General features: G+C 38.7%; 2 protein-coding genes across 3 annotated transcripts in view; both read right to left on the bottom strand.

The window, feature by feature from the left end:
- The window catches only part of wu:fl23c11, a 9,000-nt gene extending 2,567 nt beyond the window's left edge, over window positions 1–6,433 (bottom strand). Inside the window, exons 1-15 of the mRNA XM_035655861.1 lie at window positions 6,092–6,433; window positions 4,935–4,962; window positions 4,704–4,829; window positions 4,363–4,476; window positions 4,165–4,277; window positions 3,128–3,233; window positions 3,010–3,051; window positions 2,734–2,864; window positions 2,581–2,643; window positions 2,440–2,497; window positions 2,108–2,340; window positions 900–947; window positions 738–789; window positions 212–307; window positions 91–129 (exon numbers count right to left, since the gene is read on the bottom strand). Coding sequence (XP_035511754.1) covers window positions 91–129; window positions 212–307; window positions 738–789; window positions 900–947; window positions 2,108–2,340; window positions 2,440–2,497; window positions 2,581–2,643; window positions 2,734–2,864; window positions 3,010–3,051; window positions 3,128–3,233; window positions 4,165–4,277; window positions 4,363–4,476; window positions 4,704–4,829; window positions 4,935–4,962; window positions 6,092–6,223 — 1,381 coding nt within the window. The 5' untranslated portion in view covers window positions 6,224–6,433. The remainder of the gene's footprint in view (window positions 1–90; window positions 130–211; window positions 308–737; window positions 790–899; window positions 948–2,107; window positions 2,341–2,439; window positions 2,498–2,580; window positions 2,644–2,733; window positions 2,865–3,009; window positions 3,052–3,127; window positions 3,234–4,164; window positions 4,278–4,362; window positions 4,477–4,703; window positions 4,830–4,934; window positions 4,963–6,091) is intronic.
- A 1,298-nt stretch (window positions 6,434–7,731) lies between these two features.
- On the bottom strand, window positions 7,732–15,186 carry LOC118324884 (interleukin-17 receptor E). 2 transcript variants are annotated; one of them, XM_035657381.1, is made up of 17 exons: window positions 14,922–15,186; window positions 14,695–14,710; window positions 14,481–14,582; window positions 14,253–14,359; window positions 14,079–14,147; window positions 13,891–13,993; window positions 13,238–13,386; window positions 13,081–13,149; window positions 12,914–12,980; window positions 10,943–11,121; window positions 10,801–10,848; window positions 10,657–10,702; window positions 10,399–10,550; window positions 10,243–10,311; window positions 10,098–10,149; window positions 9,833–9,940; window positions 7,732–9,581 (listed from the first exon to the last, which is right to left on the bottom strand). In XM_035657381.1, exons 1-17 carry the CDS (start codon window positions 15,006–15,008, stop codon window positions 8,587–8,589), a joined length of 2,418 nt encoding a protein of 805 aa, XP_035513274.1. In that variant the 5' UTR covers window positions 15,009–15,186; the 3' UTR covers window positions 7,732–8,586. The 2 variants fall into 2 exon arrangements, with proteins under 2 accessions (XP_035513274.1, XP_035513275.1); XM_035657382.1 differs by lacking the exon at window positions 14,253–14,359 and having other exon boundaries at window positions 14,922–14,945.

The following is a 15,186-nucleotide window of genomic DNA, read 5'->3' on the forward strand; positions in this document are numbered from 1 at the left end:
AAGTATGAATAAAAGTATGAAAATGTTAATGTTAAGAGTAGGGGATGTGGAAGATAATGGTTGCCCAGTATGAAATAGGCTTTCTCATACCTTTAACATCATCTTCTTTCAACCATCTCCACACATAGCCTAAAAGGAAAACAGAAGTACACATTGAGGTATTTTGCGAAGGTGCTAATAATATTCAATGGACTACAAATAGAAAACTGACCTTTTAAGACCCCTTGTATAAAATAGGCTCCTACTATAGCCAAAAACATAAGCAGTAATCCGATGAAGAGTGGCAGGCTCCATCTCCATCGCGAGGCTGGAAAATAATAAATACAATAGTCTTTAAAATAATGCATGTTAAAGAAGTTCCACAGACACTGATAATATTACTACACCTAGTAAGATGTCGACTTTATTTACTTGATTTAATTTCTTATTTTGATTGCTTTTTATTGCGTGGCTATTATTTTTACTCATGTTTTATGTCTTTTCATTTATTGTTGTATTTTATATGTAATTTTGCGCCTCATGTGAGCTGTTATGTCTTTTATTTATGATGTCTTATTTATTCTTCTGTACAGCACTTTGGTTGTTTTAAAGATAAAGTTGGATTGGATTGGATATACAACAACATATTTACAGTTAATTAATAATCTGCCACATTCTAATGAAGCATGTGTTTGCTGATAAGAGTTAAATCATTAAACACACTTAATCTCAATCTGGATAATAATTAATAGTCTTACTTGCAAATGGACAGTGAGGCTCTAAGTATGACTCCATCCCATGTATCTTTATCTGTAAAAATAGTGAAAGAGTTAAGGTTAGCACAGTTGTGGGAAGCAGTGAAACAATAACAAACGATAATGTGTATAGGAATATATTTAATACATTAGGACAAAGATCACCTGAACACAAAGCTGAGGATGTGATGACACAATGAACTCTCCTGTTTTCTGAAAAGTAAATTCAGAAAAATAAATAATCACCAAGAAGAAAACTCAAGATTCACCATTGACCATAATGTGTCAGAAGAGTATGACCTGCTGAGGATAAACGATTCATTATACATCATTCAGTGCCTTATTGTTTTTGTAAAGTTTACAGTATGTCATAATCACACTGTCGTCACAATAATTTGTTAGCACATTAAAAGTATTCTTTAGGTAGAAAAATGGATAAGTCAATCACATTTAAATACAGCTTAAACTGACCAATGAAGGAGCCAAGTTTAACTGATTTATAACTACAGAACAAAACTCCCCATGCACAGCTAGTAACAGTCAGGTGCTGGTAGGTCGCAGGTCTATCTTAGTTAAAGTTAATAAAAATTAACTTTATTAAGAGCATTTTTGCCTGCAGCTTGTTGTGCACACTGTTCAACATGCTTGATACTAGGACATTCAATCACTCTCGTTTAGGAAAGAAACATCACATAAAATAATTAATTGTCTTTCTGCTCATGTGTAACCCAGTCCAAGATGGGGGCAAACTGATTAACCAGCTGTTCAGAAGGCAGGCATTTTGGATTTATGAACTGACCACAATTGAACCCCAATAGACTTAACACAGGATTTGTGCTCTTCTTTTCTGTTACATGAAAATGTTAACTTGTATATCTCTCTCAATTTTGGAGCCGTGAGATGAGATGATAAAGCCACAGTAAAGTCATTCTACTGTGTATAGGTTAATTTTGATGTAGTGCTGAAATGTAGTGTAGTACATGTGTAAAGTAAAATTGAAATGCTAGTAGTACAGCACCTGCTCAGTTCTGATTTATTTCTCTGTTCACATTGTTTTTTTAATGTGGCCCATATGAGATTTAAGTGTCAGCAGGTCAAAGTCTTGAAGTTACTGAATGACAAACGTAAATCAAGAACAACATAAAAAACACATGACTTGATATGGTAATACGATTCACACTGAGGTCAAATCACATTTTAAGGTGTCCCAAATCAGAATTGAAAAGATGTCATGAAAAATGATATCTGTGTCACATTTGAGCAGATTTGGGCCACTTGTGCCTGCACTGTGAACATAGCCTTAGTTTCAGCCCATTTTCCAACACTGAGGGTGAGACAGCTTGCAAAGAAAACGTTTTTCTTGATGTTTTTACCCAATGTCCACTGCGTGTTGCACTCCAGCCAGCCTGTGCATCGTTGTGCAGTCTCTGTCTGGAGCCCGTCACCTCCTCACACTGGCCCCCTGTCAGGTCTTTCTTGCACAGCCACACGTCTGCCTCCAGTCTGCAGGGGGCGGACACATTCCAGCTCAGCCCTGTGCCACCATCTCTCATGTTTGTCTCTGCCAAAGACACAGACACGTTGTGCTGCATTCTTTCCAGTGCATCTGAAAAAAAACATAAAAACAAACATGGCTATGCTATCAAATCATTTACCATGCAAATGTATCTTGCTCTCAGGTTGATCTAGGTTAACTCCCTTTTACCTGACTGGTTTTTAAAAGGGCAGGATTCCTTTCGGAGTTCCATTCCCTTCCACCACACCTGAAAACAAAATGTTTTAAATGTTTGTTTTTATTTATTCTTTTTCTTATCAGTTACAATAACAAAAATTACATGCGAGCTACCTGGAAGCACAGGCAGGGTGCAACAAAGTTTGATGAAATGACCCTTTCTTTCTTGCCTTTGGGCTGCAAGGGCAAACATAAAAAGTTAAAAAGATATACAATATTGATTATTTTTTACTAGGGAGCAGATTAATAGTTTGATCATTGACTGACCCATTCAAGAAACTCCCCAGGCATTTCATTCCAAACCGTCTGGCACATGATTTCGCGTCTGGTATCAGTGTTTTCCAGTTGCAGGAGGACTACATTTCTCTTGTGATCAGGAACAGCTCGAAGTCTTGGGGCTGAGACAGAAATGAATCAATCGTCATAAGTCAGAACTGAGTGTCACTTTACAAGTATGTAGGTTTTAGCTGACATGGCCAACGGCATGTACACAATACACGCTAGTCTAGCTAATCAGGTGGAAGCAGAGCCCACATGACTTACCATCACATTCCTTCACAGCCCACTCCCGGTCCGTGGAGCAAACTGAAAGAAAGCGGGAGGAATTTGTAGTCTACAGTTCAGCGTATCTCTGCTTACATTACACAGCACTTAACCTCACCTTCTTCTAGAGATGGGACTGTGATATTCTTGTGCACTCCATTTGAATGTGCATCGACAAGAACCACAACAGGATTACCGAACGTCACTTTCTCTGTCAACACCAGCTGCGTATACAAACATATACACACATAGATGAACATACTTTAAACATTAAGTACTTAAATCACTCAGTAACAACACATGAGTAGTCTGTGAGCAGTTCAGTAAATGGGAGCGCAGGGCAGTGAGAGACTAGCAGGGGTGCAAGAAGTACTTGAATAGAAGTACCAGTACAAATACTCAATTACAAAAATGTCCTGCATTCAAAATCCAGCTTAAGTGAAAATACAGAAGTATGAGCTATCATACTGTTAGATTGTTAAAGCTAATGCACCTATGAGTAAGCAGTGTTTTAATGCTGTAGCTGGTCGAGGTGGAGATTGTTTACCTATTTCAGATATAGTTTTGTGCAGTGGTTCCCAAACTCAGGGTCAGGCCCCTCTTAAAAGGTCCAGTGTGTAACATGTGTTCATTAGTCAGTATAAAATCACCTGAAAATAAGAAGTTTTCTACTTTCATTACTTATAATCTACAGAGGGAGCGGGTCCTCTTGTATGGAGGCTGCCACGTTGATAGAACCACTGAATGTTTTTAGAGTTTAAAAATTAAATGTTATTAGATTAGAGTCTAGTTTCTTTAGTGGAACTAACACAAACAGAAGCTCTTTCTTTGTAAATGGGTCACAAGCTGAACTGTTGGAAACCACAGGTTTAATCTTAACAGTGTTTTGTATTTTATAAGCTTTTTGTATGTAAAATCTCAATCTGTACAGTAATCTGTCAACTAAATGTAGTGGAGTACAATATTTCCCTCCAAAATATAGTGAAGCAGATGTATTAAGTAACATAAAATGGAAGCACTCAAGTAAAGTGCCTCAAGTATTGTACTAGTACAGTTCTTTAGTAAATCTACATTCCACCACTGGAGGAAAGTTAATTCATTAATCAATGACAGACACAACAACTACATGAGGTAATTATTTTACACCTGCCAAACCTTATGTGTGGGCTGTTGAGAAGCTTGATCTAAACCGGAGGAGGTAGGTTTGAACCGGAGTGCCTTGCAAATTTCAAAGTTGCCTGGGGAGCTGAGACATACTTTCACCACAGCTGTAACACAGAGAGTAGAGGAGAAGAAGAGTAAACTTCTATACAATACGATGCGTGTGACTTGTGTATGTTTTGGGTTCTGTACCTCTTGGCTTAGTTATCACAAGCTGACCACTTCCTTCTGTGTTTTGATTTATGCCATTCTCTTCATCTGTATCCTCACCAGACTCCTCGGAAGTCTGCTTTGCATTTTTGACTTCTGTAAGAACATGTGAAATGCAATAGTCCATAAGTATGCCAGTAAGTATGTAGACGTTTTGCAACCATGACACCTGCCTAATTGACGAGTCCAAAATTATGATAAGAATGGAGGAAATGACAACAATACCTTTGTAACCAAAGCCATTCACTGTGATAAGAAAAATGCATGATGTATAGATACACTAATCCACCTAGCTGACGTATCAAACAATGTTTCCGACTAACCTTGGACTGTGATGCTGATTTGCAGGCAAGGTATACAATCTCGAGTGGCAGAACAGCACAGAATCGCTTTAAGATGCAAAAGTATAACATTGACTGTATCATCTGGATCGACGGGGTAGAGAGAGGCTGGGGAAAGAAGAGAGTGTTTGTGCTTTAGACAAACTGCAGGCTTACTCTAGTGTGAGGTTATTACCATGATACAAGATGCAATTGTGTTGATCGGTTTGCTACCTGAGCTCATGTGGCAGTCAGTCAAACCCTGAAGAGAGAAAAGTTGTAGATAAGAATTGAATGTTTAATAGTTCACCCATAATGAAACACACCTTGAGTACCATGATTAATGTTCCATTATCCAAGTTAATGATTAATTATTAAAAAGAAACATTTTATTTATGTTGAAAGGAGTGAATTTATGAAAGAGATGCAGTGAGGAGCTTCACACATGTAGAAAATGTTGAAAAATTATTAAATGAAAAGATTTTTTTTTACATTAGTATGGTAGGGATGTGGTTACTTTTGATACCTAATAGTTTGTGTATCGTAAGATGGGTATGTGTAATAAGCGTTTTTTGTAATTATTTTCAGATTGCAATACATTTTTATTTCAGAGTTTTATACATATACAACATAAATGGAAATTATAGACAAGTGACAAATTAAAGGGAAAAGATGATTTAGTATTTCAGTAGGAACAGTGACTAAAGTGACATCTGCATTTAGAGCTACTGTACGGAGCGACATCAGTTATGGTAATATTTTGTCTATCCCACCTATCACTGAATCAGTGAGGGTCAGAATAAAAATCATAACACAGAACCACAAACTACATCATCTAAGATGAACTGAGTCAACACATCTTTGAAACAGTGCCAATAAAAACTCAGTGTTATAGTACATACATAGGTAATGTTTAACCTTGTCTGTTGTTTTGGAGTTTTGATTGTTATGAGTGCCAGGCTGCAACATGTTTTATCTTTTTACTGTTTGTTGTACTTCCCTCAAACAAAATTCAGAGGAAAATACAAGCTACAACAACCCTTCTTGGAAATTGAGCAGTGGAGTAAGGTGTCAAGCTCAGGCACAATAGTAAATAAATGATGGGCATTAAACTCTGATCTCTCTTTCTCTCCCCGTGTCTTGTATCTCCCAATTCCCCCAAAAAACCTGAAACCTGCACACTAAATGCGTTAATCTCCATGTATCAATTGTTCATAGATATCCGTAAAGAAATGTGGCAACACACTAAATGAAACAGAGTCCAAATAAATACACAAAACAGAAATATTATAGCCATTAGGTAGTAATCACTGTGTTACAGCCTGGATCCTTAGTACCATTTCTCTTGACAAGTTATTAAGTAACTAAAGGACCATCAGCTGACTTATTACCTCGCTACAGGTGAGTTCAGGTGCGTCTTTGTCCACCATCTCCAGCGCTCCTGCCGACATAAACAGCCAGAAGCGCAGCACTGACAGCAGCAGGGAAACACGTGGCGGCACCCGAAAGAGCTTAAGAGCCATTTCTTGGAGAGCACCTGTGCGCCTGGCACTGGTGGTCTCTCTCCGGTGCGCGTCTCTAGAGTCTCCAGAGACTAGAGCCCCCTCATCCGAAACACAAGGAGCGAAAGCCCGTTACCCTTAAATCCGCCCAGTAGCACAGGAACGACAGTAATATGTCCCCGGAGACACCAGTGACCATGGCTTGTCCCTCCACCACAACCAGCCGACTGTTGAGACGCTCCAACCTTTTGTTTAACACGCCTTTCCCGGTGATTGACAGGTGAGGTTGGGCGTGTCAGAGCGCTACACCCGCCGCTGTGATGGGATTCGGGGACATTTCGCGTGCACTTTCGATTTGTGTGGTGAATCATTCAACAGCAGTTACATGACAAAATAAACGTGAACCCATTTCTAACCACTAACCTCGAAGATATGCCAGTTTGGCAGCAAAGCACACATGGCGATCTATTGTGTTGTCAGGTGAATTGTTGCTCAAGTTAAGGCCATCAGATAAAATCAAATATTTGTAAGGTTACAGATCAGAGACAATGATGGTAACACTATAAATGGCATTGTCATTTCACTGGAACATCAGTGTGCCAACTCTTTCATGGCTTTCTGTTCAAGTTTTGAACTGAAACTCTCACAATGAGTAGGTTTAAACTGTTGCAGGAATCGGACCAGTGAGCATTTGGTTACAGCCTTGTACCAATAATTTTAAAGCCTCGTTGAAGTGTTATTAAAATAAAGCCCGTTGGTTTCAGTTGGTGTAATAATGTTTAATCATTAACCACTATCAAAGTCAGTAGGTCAGTTAAGTCCATTGTGGTAGATCATTTCTATTCTTGCTTATCTTTGTAAAGCATTGTGTTAACTGTGTGCAGTATGAAAAATGTTAAATCATTGTGGCTCTTAAAGGTAATTGGCTGTTTGCTTGAGTCATCATTCATTTGCCCATTGGACATATTGTCAAATTCTGCAGTTTAGCTCTTTATTTTTTGCCTTAAAGTTATTTCCGTGTGACTAAACTGACCTACAGACAGGGATCTTTGAAGGAGATGAACTCTTTATATAGGCCTACATTAAAATTTAATTCATACTGTAGTGGCAGAATTATAGGCTTTTTTTCCTATCTTATGAGTATTGTATTAACTTACCCCAGTTCTTTAACGTTGTACGATTTAGTCCTTGAATTTACATCTAAGCCTGATAAAAGCTATAAAAGTCAGTGTCGACGTCAGAATAAGTTGATCTCCTGACCAGGGGCAAACCTTTACATGCTGAACTGTGATGGTTGAAATATTGTTTTGGCAATAACATTGGGTTATTGTTTTCTTTTACTGTGACGTACTGTAACTTACTGTTACTGTGATTATTTACTTCCTTATTAATCGTGTTGAGTAGGTCTGTCACTCAAGCCTTAGCAATGCAGGGGTTGTGTTTGTTCTATACTCATTTGAATAAACTGGTTCAGGAATACGCATTAAGCTCATACAATAGACACTGAGTGCTGAAAAAACAAATTTCAGTAATATAAAAGCAGTTTACTTTGAATACAAGAACCCTTTTTTAACATAAAAAGCAGTCTTTATCATTTTTTTATACAAAACTGTATAATGCCAACAGTGTTAGGCTAATATATTAACATTGTTTGTTGAAGCAGGATAATTCATGGAGACAGTTATGTGACATTGAACAAATATTTCAACAAGGAGCAATTAAACGTTTGCTGGTAAAAAAAAGTCCAGTATGCCTAAGGGTAAAAGAACACTGAGTAATGTATACTTTGTTTTTACGAGGCAGTAAATATGTAAATACATAATTTATTAAGAGGGTGGCAGTCTATATGTAATATAATATGTACAATGCTTGAACAAATGATCATGCAAATTAACTGCCAAATACAAGCACACTTTAGTAATTTAATATGTAATTTCCTCTTTTCACCTGGAAATCCTGTGGCAGCTTTGGCACAACACCTCTGTTTAGAAACTCCTATGCAAATTTTACCTACCTGTAAACAAGGGTCAAACAGTTGGTCACCTGTGCACACAACACTTTCAAACATAAAATGCACTCATGAAGAAAGAGGAATAATTTGCAACCGTATTTTCATAATGGTCATCATTATACACAGAGATAAGGCAGGTGTTCACTATGGCTTCAGTCACGAAAGCAACATAAAGAGCCTCTGTTAGAGGCTCAATGCAGACTGGACAGCGTATTCTCTTCTTCATATGCAAAACAAATATTGGTATTTTTGACATGATGGCACCAAGTAATGAATATTTCCTATGAGGTATAACACCAGCTCCTGTGTCTCATATAGGTATTGGGTTTCCAACAGAACAAAAGTCTGTCTGTCCCCAACAGACATGTGAAACCTAACACTGAAACTCCTCTGCTCTCCATGGTGACCCCTGGAGAGGCTCGTGCTCTTGTACAGTTCCTGGTCTTGCCGAATTGGCTGCCAGTGGAAACTTGAGTCTGCTCTGTGTCTTATCTGACATAATTTTCAGTGACGATGTGACACACTGCCCTTGCGTTGTCATTTCTTGCGTCTGAGGCAGCAGTGTTTGTAATCTTTGGGCTAGCTGCTGAGCAAGCCATATAGACATCATTTTAGACAGGAGTCTGGGCCAGCAGTGCCAGCTGAATTTACCAGTTTGTGTATGTCTTCTCATCCCTCCCAGCTCCTGTATTAAACCCCTGAAATCCTGTGGTAAGCAATACCGAGGGACACCTCTGAAGGCCTTTGGGATGTCCCTGCTGTGGCAAAGGCCCTGGAAGTACACAAGGGCCACTCCTTGACCTTTACTCTCCTGTAGCGCCCCAGCAAGGCAGGTCAGAGCAGCTGTAAACACTGGTGCTATCACTGTAGAGGGCTCCCTCTGGAGGTACCAGTCTTTATCATCACATAATTTCACACAATCTTTTTTTCCTGCAGCGTTTTCTTTGTTGGATCTTCCCAGTTTTCTTCCATTTCGTTTTGAATCCTCTTCCACTACACTTATTTCCTCATATTTCACATTGGCTTTGCTGAAATGTTCCTCTTTTCTCTCATTCTTATCCATGTGTTCCCTCTCATCCCTCCATTTCTCATAGGTCTTCGTGGCTTCAGGACTCCAAATAATCAGTACTTTTCCTTGTGCCTTGCGCACGGCTTCCCATTGCCCATACAGCCAGGGAATTGGACCCAGATCTGCCACTCTAGTCCCGGTCCAGGCCTGGGATTGCCAGTTTAGGGCGCACAAAGCCATGTGCACTGTGGCACTTAACTCCCCCTGCAGGATTGAGGCTAATGCACACACAGCAGAGACATGGGCTGACTGTTCTGATGAGCATACCAGCAACACTGGCTTCTGGATATAGAGCCAACCTAGATATATGGGAAAACACAGGGGAGGAAAAGGAGACATTATTCGTTATTTGTCAGCTGAATAACTACTTTAAGATTGTAAATTTAACACAGTTACCATCAAGCTACCAAATAACAAACTAAGTACTACAAGAGTGGAATTAAAATTATTTCAAATCTGAAGATTTGAAGACATCCCACCCAGAAACACAACCAATGATTATTCAAATCAACTAAACCTTGAATTGTATTTATGAGGCCACTGAACAAACCTGCCGCTCCACTCTTAGTAAGACGGTGTATGAAAATTCCCAGTAACGCAGCAATAACCACAAAGATCAAAGCTGTCACAGCATATATGCCACATCGGTTGTGCGTGTCTGTTGAAACACAAAGAGACAGTGTGTCTGTTTACTTTTTAGGAGTTGTATGTGCATGCGTGTGTTTATGCATAAACTGAACAAAAGTGCACGTGTTGGTACACTTGGGCTCGTGTTGGTACACTTGGGCTCGTGTGTGTATCTTGACTACACTCACAGTCTGGGCACAAAATTCTTCTACCACGAAGAGAAGGATCTGACTGCCACACCTGCAGAAAAGCAGATTAAAAAGTATGAAAGGCGAGAAGATATAAGCGAAACACCTTTCTAAGTCTTGCACAAAGTCATGGTGTGTACTGTACCTGCACACAGGGCTTCTCTGCAAGATAGAGAAGAGGCACATTCATCCTCGCCTCAGTAGTATTCCCATCCTGTGAAATGAACGAAAGTCACATAGTCACTCACATTAACATTACATTTATCAATTTGTTTTCTCACAAACACATATGTATGCTTACCATTGTCACTGAATGGACCTGCTCCATGGGTGTACATCCCCTCTCATTAAGGACACAGAGTTGAGCTGAGAACTTTGCTGGAGCAGAAGAGGTGAGATACAAAAGCACGCTCTGTCTGCCTGGTCCGAAATACACCTCCCATGAAGACATATCTGTAAAGGACAAGGAGAAGGGGAAGTCAAGAAAGTGAAACAGAGATAAATTGACACTCATCACAGCTATAAGAAAAATGAACCCTTCCCCCCCTGTTTGACTCACCAGCCTGGAAGGGGCAAGAAATGTTATGGCTGCGTTGTAGAGAAAACTGCGAAAAATGGAACACAAATGTGAGTCTGCAACTAAAAAGATCCAAGAACCGACTGAGCATATAATTTAATGCAAGCACAGTTGGATAATTCTCACCTGCACACACATCTGAGGGTGTTTGTCCACTGCAGATGTGTTATATATCTGTTGAGGAGACACAGGGGGTGTTTGAGAAAGCTTTATGCATTTTAAATCAGGAATCTATCACCAATACCACCAGCAGTCCTGCTGAACTTACCACTTCTGGTCCACCTTTCTTCTCCAGTGTGGAGTTGAGTACAGGTATGCAGAGGTGTTCGTGTTGCTTCCAGCAGAGGGAGGCAGAGATCATGTGGTTGCTGGCAGGGCACTTTGATATCCACTTGAAACTTGACTCATGCAGTATGATTTTAGAGGAGAGCCAAATGTCTCTGAAATCTGTAGAGGCAATGTGGACACAAATGTTTACACACAACACTATGGCAACAACATGCTTGATTGTGGTTTATCCAGGGATGCAGTTGTTGTAGACCAACTAGATTTAAATGTAATCATAAATAATAGTACACTGTATCATAATAATCTGTATTAAACTGATACAATAAATTATATGAATATCATTTTAAAAAGGGTCAGTGTCAGTCCCCCGCCATCCTAGTGCACTTGAGGTGAATGGAATTACAGTAATACACAATTTGGAATAAATTAAATTTAAAAAAAAAATAGATGCCATGCAATGCCTTGTCATTTTAAAACTTTTTATTCAGATTAAACAAGATATGAGGTGTTAATTAGTGAGCTATAGAGGTACTGGTAGGCAGATTTTGTTACTAGAGGCATGCTAGCTGTTTCTCTGTTTCAGTCCAAGCTTTGTAACTTAATTGACTTGAGTTTAACATGGCCTTAGATATTATTACCATACAGATATGAAATTGATATCAATCTTCTTATCTAACTCTTAGCAACAAAGTGAATAAACATATTTGTATATCAATCTATTCCTTTACATTTCTGCGGTTTACAACAATTTAAAAAATATATACATTTCAAAACCTCAGTATCAACTTGTCATACGGGAACCAATGCACTCTTTGGTATTTCTTTGGTAGTTGTTCCCTTTTCAAGGAAAGGGAAGTAGTTCAGAGAAAACTGTACACAATCTACAGACCCTCCAGGATTCCACAGGCTTGTTTTGGGATTGCTGTGGTCTAAAATGCCTGACTTCATGATAGCTTTTTTATAAAATGCAATGCATGTTGCAATGTTTTAGGCATTTTTTTTTCATTTCAAGGATTGGTTGAATTTGCATTAATTGTTGCGATCGCAAAATTTCCAATTTCCTGGAGGAACTAAATGTCTGTGGATTGTCTCAAATAACCGTGGACATTGTTTCTGAAAATCAGTATTTTAAATTATCATTGAGTTTTTTTTCAAATACCATTTTCAGAGTTTTAAGCACCACAAAGTTCCCTTCACCTGCAACACTTTTTTTGCTTAAGGTCTTTTTAATGGTATTTAAGAGTTATAAAAAATGCAAAAAATCACAGACACAGTTGAGCACGGTTTAACCCCACCCCATCATCCTGCTCAAACAGAGCACATCTTAAAAACTTTGATACATATTAAACCAAAACCATTTACATGTCTTTTTGTAAAAGTGTGAATAATTCAGTGAAATGACCCTTTCAAATTTTTTACTGATTGAAAAGTAAAAATGTACTCATAGAATAAAAGTAAAAAACACTCTCTTGGTTTCTCTGAAGGATATCTCTACCAGCTGTTTCTGTGCAAAGCTAACATGTGTGAAATGCCTTGATGATCGGAAGGAGTGCAATGATACAAAATAATCATTATCATAATAATAATAGTCTATAATTCCTCTAAAAAAAACAAGTAACAAGCTTGTTTGGAAACTGTGAGAAGTGGAAAGTATAGATATTTACATAAAAATGTAGAGAATAACAAGTTGTGTCAGAAGTTGAATAATCAAACTCATGTAAAGTACAGATAATTGAAAAAACTAATTTAGTACAATAACAATGTATTTGTACTTTGTTATTTCCCACCTCTGGACACCACCCAACAGATGAAGGGGAACACCCCTGTTTTGCATTTATGAATCATGAGTACCTAAGTTGTTCATTACAAAATAATGGTAAGATAATAAAAAGTCCCTACAAGATGTTTTTCATCTCAACTGACACTGACATGAATCCTCTGTCACACTCACCTGTGAGGCTTTGATTTTGAAATGGACACTTTATATGTCGACGGGCATCTCTATGGGTGTAATATACCTATCAACACAGACAAGACATGAAAGGCTATGAAAAATAGACTAATTTAACAAGATAATAATATTTCCTGTGTTAAAAAATGGTGCGGAGATGACAGTACCTGCACACAGACACAGGGCAGCAGGTAAGGGATGTTAAGAACAGCTGATTGAGACTGAGCTGGATCAATCTGAACAGAACAGAAATACATTAGAGAGTATTTTTTAGTGTGTACAAACAAGTGTATGTGGGCAGTTAAGTGTCCCACTGAGACTTACAGTAATCTGGGGGGAAAGTGGCCCGACTATGCAGCCCATATTACTTTTTTGGTAACACCACATGGTGTAGACTTTGTCTCCTGGCTCCACGGTGACAGTGATGGATTTAGACAACTGATTCACAGACAGCTCAAAGTCTGGTATGGGATCTAAGTCACACACACACACAAAAAAAACAATTGTCAAAAAATACACACGAGTGACACATTGAAGGAAAAATGTAGGTAAGAGAATGAGTTTAGAAACATAGACAGAAGGCATACAAATCAAAACAAGGTTATTCTGAGATTATACAAATATGAGTGTTTTTTTTTTCCAGGGTAAGAATGACCCCATTCACAGCGTATGAAGGGTGACTACATGTTTTGATGGGGATGAAAAACATGTGACTCATATGCCACAGCCATTCCAGTCACCAGATCTGAACCGAAATGTGCACAGATGTGTTGTGAGAGCGCTCTTCACCACCATCAGTGATTCCCAAAGACATTTTATCACCCACCTGAGACAGGATATATCACACTAGACTGTACCCTTGTGCTACACATGGTTCTCTGATGTAGAAAGAATCAGGGAGAATATAGGGGGGGGGAAGCAAAGGAAGATTTGAACTGTAGCAGAAAGGAAAGTAAAACACCCTGAATACACTCTACCTGGTACTGTGTAACTGACATTGCAGCTCGTTGATGTTGTGCTGTAGGACACAGAAACAACCTGCTTTGCTAAAGTCTTGCCACAATCATATACCCGCTCCCACTGGAAAAAAGGGAAAAATACAGAATTATTTTCATAAAACCTTCTACACTACATTAGAACCTAAAAAAGGAAAAATTCATTTTACCGGGGAACACTGTGGGCCTTGGCAGTCGCCCTTGACTTGGGTTTCACCATGTTTTCTGTCATGGTCACGCTAAGAAAGAGAGAATAAAGAAAGACAAATGATACCATTGTTTTCCCCCCTTCTTGAACTAATATGACTTGTTGGCTCATAATGAATATAATTTTATATACATACACAGTTTGGGTTAAGTGCACACTTTTTTTTGTTTTTCCTCTTTATCCTAGGCCTAATTGTCTCTTTAAATGGGGAGAGAATTTCAATCTTTGTGCCCTTACAAAAGTCTGGAAAAAAGCAATAGAACAGACATTTCAACATTTGGTCAGACATGTGACAAAGACAGCTTTAGCTTTAAACATATGATAACAAAATGGACTTTTGCAGCGGTGGGTTTTGCCTCTGTACCATCAGCTTTCATCCAAACAGTGACACGTTCAGAGTAAATCCCCCCAGACTCCATGGACAGGACTGAGGTCAGTTTCACAGGACAGCCTCCCTCAGCATAATCTGTCAGCACAGACAGAGAAGAGCATTAGTGACACATGTGGCTTCCTTCTCCACATGATATAATAAAATGAAAGTAATGTGATGGGAAACCAATATTAACTAGAACACTTACCAGTTAGATTTCCCACCTAAAGTAAGAATAAGAGATAGACAACATAGGTTAAGGAAATATGAAGTATTCACAAACCACCATGCATCCATCACTGTATGTTGGTATGAATTATTTGGATGCAATAAATCTAATCGTATTTAAATATTTAAAATGACTTCCCCCGCAATTAATACAACTGTATGCGCATTATGAGATTAAATCTGTATACAAAACAGTTTTAAACTCACCTGACATTTTTGGTTACATTCCAGCTGCAGAGGAAACACCACGGCGGCAATAAATGCCACGGCGATGTTAAAACACCCTTTATACATCGAAAAGGTCTTTTAAAATTAGGAAATAATCGCTTAATTAAAAGCCAGGGTGTTGCGCACTCCCGGAGACGCAGTTTTGTCGCTGATCCATTCAGCTGCTTTCTGCGTGCAAGAGCCAAAAAACTTTGTGCAAGATATTTTCCTCCGAGTTCAGCTGTGAACTGTTCCTCTCCCACAA

The sequence above is a fragment of the Morone saxatilis genome, unplaced genomic scaffold (genome assembly GCF_004916995.1).
Source record: "Morone saxatilis isolate NCDOM2014 unplaced genomic scaffold, NCSU_SB_2.0 Contig15, whole genome shotgun sequence".
NCBI classification, from domain to species: Eukaryota; Metazoa; Chordata; class Actinopteri; family Moronidae; genus Morone; species Morone saxatilis.